The sequence below is a fragment of the Pan troglodytes genome, chromosome 16, assembly GCF_028858775.2.
Source record: "Pan troglodytes isolate AG18354 chromosome 16, NHGRI_mPanTro3-v2.0_pri, whole genome shotgun sequence".
Lineage (NCBI taxonomy): Eukaryota > Metazoa > Chordata > Mammalia > Primates > Hominidae > Pan > Pan troglodytes.
The window spans coordinates 32,234,244-32,244,684 of NC_072414.2; the positions used below are offsets into that span (position 1 = coordinate 32,234,244).

The following is a 10,441-nucleotide window of genomic DNA, read 5'->3' on the forward strand; positions in this document are numbered from 1 at the left end:
GTTCTCTTCCATCGGGTGGCCCCACCTTCCTGTCCAGGCTGAATGAGGAGCAGATTGCCACTGTGTGTGAGGCTGTGCTGCAGGCCCTGGCCTACCTGCATGCTCAGGGTGTCATCCACCGGGACATCAAGAGTGACTCCATCCTGCTGACCCTCGATGGCAGGGTAGGTCCCATCCTGTCCCTGGCACAGCCACGCTCCCACTTCCTCCTGATCCACCACTCACTCCCTTTTCAACCGCAGGTGAAGCTCTCGGACTTCGGATTCTGTGCTCAGATCAGCAAAGACGTCCCTAAGAGGAAGTCCCTGGTGGGAACCCCCTACTGGATGGCTCCTGAAGTGATCTCCAGGTCTTTGTATGCCACTGAGGTAACCGTTCCCTCCACCCCCAAGACCACCCAAAAGCAACTTGGCAACTGGCAGCTCTTCTGCTGTGGCCCCTCCAGTGATCTCACCAAAAGCAGCCCTGGTTTTCAGAGTCCCACCTGGTCAACACCCTTCCCCCTTTCGATGGGGCTGCTCTTACCCAGTGACTTTGCTGCCAGGAACGAGTCCTGCAAGTGCTTTCCTCAGCTCAAGGGCAGAATGGGGTATGGCCGGGCCTCCTATGTATGATGGCCTTTCTCTGAGTGACTGACAGCTGTGTCCCTATAGGCAGTGGTCACTCATGCAGGCAGTAACTGGCCACAGGGCAGGTGACCAGGGGAGGAAGGAGACAGACCCACCAAGGAGAGCTGGGGCCAGCTATCCCCCCTCCACCACTGCTGCCAACAGAACGCGGCTACCAATGGGCCAGGGTCTGGCCATGGGGTCAGGGACATTTTCCTCCTGCAGGTGGATATCTGGTCTCTGGGCATCATGGTGATTGAGATGGTAGATGGGGAGCCACCATACTTCAGTGACTCCCCAGTGCAAGCCATGAAGAGGCTCCGGGACAGCCCCCCACCCAAGCTGAAAAACTCTCACAAGGTCAGTTGGCACACAAGGGTGCGACCTCGCAGACCCCATTCCTCCTGAGGCAAGGGGACCAGAACCTGGGCTCCCAGCATCTCCCTTCCACTGAAGCCACAGGGTCTGGGCTCCTGGAAAAGGCTCCTCTTTCTCCACACAAAACCCGCACCTAGGTGTGGAGCCGCATCTATGCACAAGTTCGCATGTGCGCTCCGACAAGTCGCCTCCCACGGCTGTGGCAGGAGAGTTGCTGCTTGGCAGAAGGGTTGCTGCTTGGCAGGCACTGGTCGGAAGCCCAGTGGGGCCCATGAGCAGGGAAAGCCAGGACACCAGCAATCCCTGCTGTCCAGGGAGGGATCCGGAGAAGCTTCACTGAGCACAAACCCTTCTAACCCGTGTCGGGAGATCCATACCATGATTCGATGTCCCTGTCCATCACGGCGAGTCGGCTCATGCTCCATCGTTGCACACCCCGACACAGTTAAGCCACAGCGTTCCGCTTAAAGCCAGTATAAGTGCATGGAAGTGTATACATGTAACCCTTTTTGCCAAATCGGCCCCAACCCCGCAGGCCTTACTGTGGACGCCCCCTGCTGGCAGGTCAGCACGGGGCTGCTAAGTGGCACCGCCATCTGGTGGCCAAAACAAGAAATGTCTCAGAGGGCTGAAGCCTCTCCTCTAAAATAGCGAAAAAACAAGAGTTCTGTGGCCCCAACACAAAGCTGGATGGGAGGACCAACAGGAAACATCTTCCAAGACAACTGGTCCTTGGAGCCCGCACCGCTAACCCCAAAATTAGCATATAAAGATCTCCAGTTGGCTAATTCCTCAGAGGATGTAGCCTTTTGCCCAAGACTCAGCCTCATCCCAAGATACTGGCTCAAAATGAACCAAGATAAACCCTTGCCTTAGACTCTTAAGGCCTAGAGCAACAAAGAAATCTTCCTTTTCAGGTCTCACTTTATTTTCTATTTTTCAGAGCACTTCCTCATCCTTGACTTGTTTGTTTCTGTTGTTGTTGGGGTTTTTTTTGGGTTTTTTTTTGTTTTTGAGATGGAGTCTTTCTCTGTTGCTCAGGCTGGAATGCAGTGGTGTGATCTCAGCTCACTGCAACCTCCGCCTCCTGGGTTCAAGCAATTCTCCTGCCTCAGCCTCCTGAGTAGCTGGGATTACAGGCACGTGCCACCATGCTCAACTAATTTTTGTATTTTTAGTAGAGACAGGGTTTTGCCATGTTGGTCAGACTGGTCTACGAACTCCTGACCTCGTAATCTGCCCAACTTGGCCTCCCAAAGTGCTGGGATTACAGGCTTGAGCCACCGCGCCCAGTGACCTGTTTTTAAAATCTCAAAAGCCCTATGTGGCAGACAGGGCAAGCATACTTTATCACTAGCCCATTTTACAGATGAGAAAACTGAGGCCTAGAGAAAACTGTGACTTGCCTGAGATCGGGGATAGAGCCAGATCTGGATCACTGATGCCAATCCTCTGCCCCTTCCACAGAGCTATAGCATCTGAATGCTGAGAGCCTTGGGGGGTGGGGAGGGACAAGGGAAGAGGAAGTTAAAAAACCAGCGAATTCATGACTTTCAAACAATGATAAGTCCAGGCAATCAGGTCACCCCGAAGTGACTGCAAATTGTGGCTTCATCTCACTGCCCTGCCTCTACAGGTCTCCCCAGTGCTGCGAGACTTCCTGGAGCGGATGCTGGTGCGGGACCCCCAAGAGAGAGCCACAGCCCAGGAGCTCCTAGACCACCCCTTCCTGCTGCAGACAGGGCTACCTGAGTGCCTGGTGCCCCTGATCCAGCTCTACCGAAAGCAGACCTCCACCTGCTGAGCCCACCCCAAGTATGCCTGCCACCTATGCCCACAGGCAGGGCACACTGGGCAGCCAGCCTGCCGGCAGGACTTGCCTGCCTCCTCCTCTCAGTATTCTCTCCAAAGATTGAAATGTGAAGCCCCAGCCCCACCCTCTGCCCTTCAGCCTACTGGGCCAGGCCGGACCTGCCCCCTCAGTGTCTCTCCCTCCCGAGTCCCCAGATGGAGAACCCTTTCTACAGGATGACCCCTTGATATTTGCACAGGGATATTTCTAAGAAACGCAGAGGCCAGCGTTCCTGGCCTCTGCAGCCAACACAGTAGAAAAGGCTGCTGTGGTTTTTTAAAGGCAGTTGTCCACTAGTGTCCTAGGCCACTGCAGAGGGCAGACTGCTGGTCTCCACAGATACTTGCTGTTCTCAGCTCCAGCTTCAAACCTCGAGTCTCGAGAGGGCCACGGGGTGGTTTTTATGACCGGAATCCCGCTTCCTCCCTCACGTCTGATGTCCTGAAGGTGCAGTCCCACCTGTACGGCCCCTCCCCGCCCAGAACTGTGAATGGCCTGCTCCAGGCCATGGCTGGGGGCAGGGAGTGAGGGGACAATTTCTGAGTGAAAGAGAAAGAATGGGGTCGGTGGTGAAGGTGCTCTCACTTTACAGAATGGAGAGAACATCGTGTGTGTGTGTGTGTGTGTGTGTGTGTGTGTGTGTGTGTGTGTGTGTAAGGGGAGGAAAGCCACCTTGACAGCCCAGGTCCCTCCAGGTCACCCACAGCCAGCTTCAGGAAGGCTGCCCCTCTCTCCCACTAAGTTCTGGCCTGAAGGGACCTGCTTTCTTGGCCTGGCTTCCACCTCTCCACTCCTGTGTCTACCTGGCCAGTGGAGTGGTCCATGCTAAGTCTAACACTCCTGGGAGCTCAGGAGGCTTCTGAGCTTCTCCTGTACCGTGCATCATGAGGGCCAGAGACAGGAATGTAAGGAATGGCAACTGTGTTACCTTTCAAGTTTATCTCAATAACCAGGTCATCAGGGACCCATTGTTCTCTTCAGAACCCTATCTGGGAGAGAAGGCGAACCACCTCCGGGTTTCCATCATGTCAAGGTCACAGGCATCCATGTGTGCAAACCATCTGCCCCAGCTGCCTCCACAGACTGCTGTCTCCTTGTCCTCCTCGGCCCTGCCCCACTTCAGGGCTGCTGTGAGATGGAATTCCAGGAAAGAACTTCAGGTGTCTGGACCCTTTCTATCTAGATAATATTTTTAGATTCTTCTGCTCCCTAGTGACCTACCTGGGGGCAAAGAAATTGCAAGGACTTTTTTTTAAGGGTCAGAGTTTTCAAAACAAAAGCATCTTCCCTAGAAATTTTTGTGAATTGTTTGCACTTGTGCCTGTTTTAAATTAAATTGAGTGTTCAAAGCCATTGGGCTTCCTGTGTCTCTTGGAGCGGAGACCGGCCGTCTTGGAGGGGGGTCTCTTGTGGCGGGTGAATCTCGTGTAGCCTCTCCTCCTCCCCACGTGAGCTCTCCAGCAGCCACGCCACAGAACACCCAACTTCCCTGGTGGCCTGTGGACCCGAAAGGAGGGCAGAGAGGAAGGGAAACAGGAAGTGAAAGGCCCTTGGGAATGAAGGCGATGAAAAATAGACGGGGCTACTTCCCCAGGGGAGAAGAGCCCACAAGGAAAGCCAGGGCCCTGCGCTGCGTTTGCTGGGGGTGGCCGAAGTGGCTGACGACCACCCTGTGTGTCAGCTTCTCCCGTCCTCTGCGCGCTCCTCACCCCCACCCCAGACCTCCAGCCGTCCATAGGAAGTGGTCTGAAACCGCTTCCAGTGGGAGAGCAGTCCCTGCCTCACTCCTCAGGACTGAGGGAGATGGTGTGGAGTTCAGAAAGAACGGAGCAGAGCCTGGAAACCAGGGAGCCTGGGCTTTCGTTCTGGGGGTGGGGAGGTGGATGAAATTATCTTGCAACTTCCAGCTCCCACACGGATTCCCGCACTTCCTTCCTGAGATCTCCCACTGCCCAGGATTCAGGAGCAAGCCAGGAGCAAGGAACCATGCAGCCTTTCTTTCACTCCCCAGTGCATTCACACCCTGACAGGTGCCCTGGTGCTGCGGCTGGCCCGGCCTGTCCCCCCAGCTCAGCAGAAGCAGCACCTGTGACTTACCTTCAGGAGCCAGCACAGTGGGACGGGCAGGGCAGAGGCTCACTAAGGCAGGGGCCTCCACAGGAGGCAAAGGCTCGGTCCATCTCTCCAAAGGGAGCCGAGGGTCAGGAGTGCTTGATAAGGCAAAGAGAGGCCAGTTCTCGCAACGGAATAATACTGGATTTATTAACTATTCTTTGAGTTCTAACAGTCCTTCCACCACACAATATCACTCTGAAAGGGTGTGCATATGTCTCACAGCTCACACACAGACCACTTCTGATCTTAGGGTACCAAGCGCCAGCATCCTGGGTGACTCTTCACAATGACAAAAGCAACAAGAATTGGAAAAGCAAAATATTTAGAAAAGTCTCTTCTGAAGGTAGAGATTGCTAGAGAGGACCCAGCCTCAACACCCTGGGGCTGACAAAGGGAGTTCAGGAGAGAAAAATGTGGTAAAACATGGAAGTTCTGCACAGAGCCGGGCCTGGGAAGGAGTCTGTATGTATGGACAGCAAGGCAGTCAGACACACGATGCAGTTCAGACAGGAAAGAGCCGCTGCAGTTGTTTAGAAACATCGCTTTCTACCACCAAGCTCTCGGCAGCTCCACAGAGAAGAGCCCTCATGGTTGTTTATCCAGTCAAGAGGGCCCAGGGTGACATTCAACCAGAAAGCCGTATATCAGAGATACTGGAAAGATTACAGCACCTCTGATACAATGTGCAATCCAGACTTCATGCTGTTAAGCCAAAATACTTGCATTTCTACACCACTGAAAACGTCATTAAAATTCAACACAGTTGAAAAGGGAGTACATGAGCAAGCAAGGGTCAGAAAGCAGCAGTTTGCACTTGGGGTGTCCAGTGGTCCCCACCCTACCCCAGACCCTCTCTCAGGCTTTTCAGGCACTTGGTATTGTGCACCCACCACCCAGACAGGGGGACTGAGGAGAGGCAGATGTTTTGGGAGAAGAGGGGAGGGAGAGGGCAGAATACCTCAGAAACCAAAGCAAATATCAGAAGAAAACTGCATAATCGTTAGGTCCCAAGGGAAGGGTTGGCAGCTCCAGCTTTTCGGAAGAGAGCTGTAGCTCTCAGCCTTAACTTGGAAGATTTAACTTGGGGTCCTTATTGAAGGGTCTGGGCTCCTGCTACTCTCAATGCGAGTTTTTTGTTCATTGTCCCTCACTTCACTGCTGTAAAGTGACTTCAAGTATCCGGATTTAATATTCTACAAGAGGAAGAGGATTCCACGATAAATGCACATGGAGGAAGAAGTACACAGGGGTGATCCCAAAGAAAACCAGGTGTCTGAGCTCCGAGCCGGGGCGCAGCGGGGAGGGCCCAGCGCTGCCACCAGGGGGCACCAGAGATCACGTCCAGTGCGCCGGCCTGCTTGGCCTAGCGGATGAGGGCAGCGGGGGGCAAGGACTGGATAGGTGTCCTGACACCTGCACGAGGCCCACTCCTGGCCGCCCACCCCTCACCGCCAGGCCCAGCAGTATCTCGGCACATTCTCGCTCTGGGCAGTTCCCTGGGAGTTGCTGGCGAGAAACCTTCCGTACTGCAAAGGCAAACAGATCGAAGTCTTGCAAAGACCTTACTGCAGGCAGGTGAAAGGCTTCAAGTTCCACCCTCAGGGTTCACAAAAGAGCCCCACCTGCCGCCTCCCCGCGGGCCAGGCGCACTGACACACGTGCTAGCGCTTCCGCAAGGTCCTAGCGCACCCGTCCCGCCGGACCCCCGCCCCCAACCCCGCCGCCTCGCTAGGCCAGTACAGGGCAGGAGGGTGGGGGCGAGCAGGCAGGGGACAAAGGACAATGTCAGGAAAGGGCCTCTGACCACCTCTCTGCGGTTGCCTCTGACTCACTCATCTACCCAGTAATAAAACTGGGCCGGGCCTGCGTCCCACGCGGTAGGACCAAGGCAGGAGTCCCGGATCTCGAACTCTAGCATCCATCATCCGCCCTGCCCTCCATTAACGGCCCAGCGAGAAGCACGAGCCGTTTAACAGGCTCCTTCCAGCTCTCGCCAGAGTTTGATATAATTTAAACCTGGACCCGCAGCTCGTGTGGGCTCCCGACTCCCGCGCGCCGCCGTTTCACGTCGCAAACACTTTAGTCAATTATCCCCCTCGCGGAGCTTCTATTTAAAGAGATATTGTCAGGCTCTTAAGCCTCGGAATCAGACCCGCTGCTTTCTGCTTCATATACAAAGGCTTAAAACACGAGTTCTTTGAGGATTGGAAGAAATACAATTAAGCACAGCCTTCGCAACCGTTCCGCCCCGCGGGAGCACCCACGTGCGGGACGGGGGAGCTGGGAGGCGTGGAGGCGGGGAAGCGCTCAGTCCTTTCCATTTCAGGCCTCTGTGAGCCAGCGGAAATAGGGCTTGGGCCTCCAGGGGTGAGGTGTTGAACCTCGATGATGGAATTCAAACGCATCTGAGCTGAAGAGCGGGCTGGCTCCGGAGCCCGGAGTTGGCCTGGGTAGGGGTTGTGTGGAGCAGTGACTCCACATTATCAATGAAGCTGAATCCTGGGGCAGAGAGAGGGAGCTGGAGTTACCCAGGAGCTGATTCAAGGGACAACTGGTGTTCAACACTAGGGACTCTCCCACTCCCAAAATATGCTTTCATTGTCTTGAGACAGGAGTTTCTACCCTGGAAAAACATAACAGCCAGACCCCTTCCTCCTCAGCCCTCCAGTCCTGAAAGGCTCTAGGGCCCCCTCCGTCCTTTCCTTCTCCCACACTTCGAGGGAAAGGAGACTTTGGTAGTTTGTGGGATTGTCAGCATCAGTAGGCAGAAAGTGGGGAGGCTGGGTCCTTATTCTCCAAGGTGGACCCTTCTATTTGCCTGGCTGCCCAGTTGTTGGGAAACCCAGCGAGGGGAGGGGGGCCGGACAGGAGCGACAGGTGGCTAGGCCGACCCAGGATTGAGCCTGAGGGCTGGGGAGGGGGAATCCACCTTCCTGGCTGTAGCCTACGGAACCAGTCAATCGACACCTCTAGACCTAGGCAGGGAATACCGAGGAGCACAAAAAAGAAGATGGAGGTCCCTTATTTCTGGTGGAGGGCTGGTGGAGGTCACGCCTTGGCAGGGAGGCAGGTTCCAAAATGGATTGCGGGGGGCGGCTGCCGAAAAGGTGAGGGACCTAGAAGAGAGAAATACCAGTGGAGTAGAAACGGGAGGGTGGGGGAAGCAGGCCTCGGGCCTTGGCGCCGTTTACCGCTGAGCACGCAGCACCACAGCCTCGGTGCCCGCCTGCCAAGGGTTCGGCCCAGGCACCGAGACAGGCAGAGCGTTGGCCTCTAACTCCGGGCCACTCTCGGGCCCTGGCGCCTCCCCGACCAGGCTGGGAATATCTGGGGCTGTGGAGCGTCGGCGCAAACCCAGGCGGCCAGAGCCGGGGCCACCCTCCGGGTGGGGACTGAGGCCAATGGGGGCTTGCACTAAGGTTGGGGGCGCTCCCTCCAGCACCTCCTGTGAGCGCCACCGCCCAGTCCCCGAAGACTGGGGCGAGTTTGGTAGGGCCATCAGGGCCCCAGCCCGCAGGCGGGCAGCCTCCTCCTCGGTTACCGCACCCAGAGCCAGGCTCATGCTCCGACCCAGCTCGGGCCGTTCGCTGCCCTGCGCCCGGTGCCGGCCCGAATTCTTGCCCGCTGAGCCAGCCTCGCCGCCGTGGCCGCCCGCCGCTCGCGCAAAGCGCGCCAGGAGAGGCCGCGGGAGGCGGCGGGGGCTGGGTCGTCGATGCTCGGGGCTGGCCGCGGGGGCCGGGCGGCCAGGGGGACTATCGGAGTTGGAGCCCCGGGCCGCAGCAGCGGCGGCGGCGCGGCCCCAGGGCCCGGTGAGGGCCTGCACACAGGTCCCGTGGCCGCGGGCGGCGGCCAGTTGCAGCGCGGTGAGCCCCGCACGGTTGGTGCGGTCGAGGCGCAGGCCTAGGCGGCGGAAGGACCGCACCAGGAACTCGAGCACCGCCCCGTGGCCGCAGGCCGCCGCCCACATCACCGGGCTGTTGCCCGCAGAGTCGGCCGCCTCGGGGTCACCGCTGAACTGCACCAGCAGCTGCACGGCGTCCAGGTGGCCTCGCTCGCACGCCAGGCTGAGTGCGGTGCGGCCGCGCTCGTCTCGCAGGTTCACTGCAGCACCCTGCTCGAGCAGCAGCCGCACGAAGCGCGCGCGCAGCGCGGGGTCCGGCAGCCCCACGGCCACCATGAGCGGCGTACGGCCCTGCTCCGCGCGGCAGTCGATGATGCTGCGGTCCAGCGCATCCAACACGAAGCGGGCCAAGTGCACTTTGCCCGCCTGCATGGCCTCCAGGAAGGTGCGCGTCCCCGCTCGGGGGCACAGGTCCTTGGGTTTGAGCATGGCCCCGGCCGCCGCGCCCGGGCAGCCTGGCAGTTCCGCACGGGGGCGCCCCTGTTCTCGCGCCCCGCGGCGCTTCGGCCTCCGCCCGCGCGCTGATACCTCTCCCTCCGCGCGTGGGCGGCTGCAGCCGAGGGTCCCGAGGTTCCTACTCCGGTGTCCCGGAGGCTCCGACTGCCCCGCCGCTCCTGGGCCGCACGCCTGGCGTGTCGCCGCTCCTTCCCCGGGCCTCCCGCCTGGAGGTGTTGATTGCTCGCTACTCCGGGCTCCGCTCCTGGCCCGCCACCAGACGTCGGGAGCAGAGGCTCGACCCTCTCCCGAGTCTCCCACCGCTTTCCCGGTGTCCGGCGCCCCTCAGTCCTCGTGGTTTGGAGCCGCCGTGCCACTCACCCGCACCCAGGGCAGCCCCCGCTCCCCCGCAGCGACGGTGGCGCCCGCCGTGCACGCCTGCCTCCAGCCCTGGCGGGGCGCGCCGCTCCTCAAGCTGCTGGAGCCGTTCCTCCGCCTCCTCCCCTCTCGCGGGGGCCGGGCCACGCCAGGGCGCTTGCTCCTTACTTGGGGGGCTCAGCGGCGCGGGAGCTGCCGCCCGCCTAGATACCTGACTTTATAGCCTTGGGGGTCTCCATGGCAATGGCTGTCCTGGGAGCGGACTGCGCCGTCAGGGCAGAGACGGACGGGGCGGGGGAGACCGCTCCTGACCCCCACCCCTTCGTGGGCCACGAAGTAGGGGAGCGGTTCCTCCTCCGCGCTCCCCTGGGAATGCGGCGGCGGTTGCGGGGCGGGGGCGGGGGCTGCTCGCCGGGGGCCACATGCACCCAACCGGGCCAATCCCAAAGTCGCAGTCTTCTCTCCCCGCCCTCCGCCCCCAACCGAGTCGGTGCCCTCGGCTCCTTAGAAACTGGCGGGACCTCGGGCTCGTCGGGGAAGACTGAAAGCTGCCCCCATCGGTCCGGGGTGAAAGGAATTGGGACCCCATGAGCGCAGAACTGGACCACGCGCGAGCTAGGGGTGGCAGCGAAAGGCGGATGAGGAGTAATTTGGGGGAGGGGGTATACGTGCCGCGGATTGGGGGCGCTCAGCCTGGCTGGGAACTGCCACTCGAAGTGCAGAGAATCACGCACTCACACACAATTGTTCCACCCGCACACGCTCCCTGGGAAC

At 59.0% G+C, this 10,441-nt stretch overlaps 2 protein-coding genes across 9 annotated transcripts in view; one reads left to right on the forward strand and one right to left on the reverse strand.

Moving 5' to 3' along the window:
* PAK6 (p21 (RAC1) activated kinase 6) overlaps nucleotides 1-4,191 on the forward strand; it is a 38,419-nt gene extending 34,228 nt beyond the window's left edge. For 4 of the 8 annotated variants that reach the window (XM_054667362.2, XM_009428796.5, XM_054667363.2 and 1 more), the window contains 5 exons: nucleotides 38-164; nucleotides 243-368; nucleotides 834-968; nucleotides 2,623-2,801; nucleotides 3,820-4,191. In XM_054667362.2, coding sequence (XP_054523337.1) covers nucleotides 38-164; nucleotides 243-368; nucleotides 834-968; nucleotides 2,623-2,790 — 556 coding nt within the window. In that variant the 3' untranslated portion in view covers nucleotides 2,791-2,801; nucleotides 3,820-4,191. Of the gene's footprint in view, nucleotides 1-37; nucleotides 165-242; nucleotides 369-833; nucleotides 969-2,622 lie in introns of all 8 variants that reach the window. The other 4 variants (XM_063794728.1, XM_063794727.1, XM_510302.7 and 1 more) reach the window with 1 other exon arrangement.
* Nucleotides 4,192-5,075: 884 nt separating this feature from the next.
* ANKRD63 (ankyrin repeat domain 63) lies at nucleotides 5,076-9,761 on the reverse strand. The gene has a single exon (XM_009428797.5). The coding sequence runs from the start codon at nucleotides 9,281-9,283 to the stop codon at nucleotides 8,141-8,143; it is 1,143 nt and encodes a 380-aa protein (XP_009427072.1). The 5' UTR covers nucleotides 9,284-9,761; the 3' UTR covers nucleotides 5,076-8,140.
* Nucleotides 9,762-10,441: the final 680 nt, after the last annotated feature.

Coding starts and splice junctions, on each gene's coding strand:
- ANKRD63 (XM_009428797.5), bottom strand. CDS start 9,283: ATGCTCAAACCCAAGGACCTGTGCCCCCGAGCGGGGACGCGCACCTTC.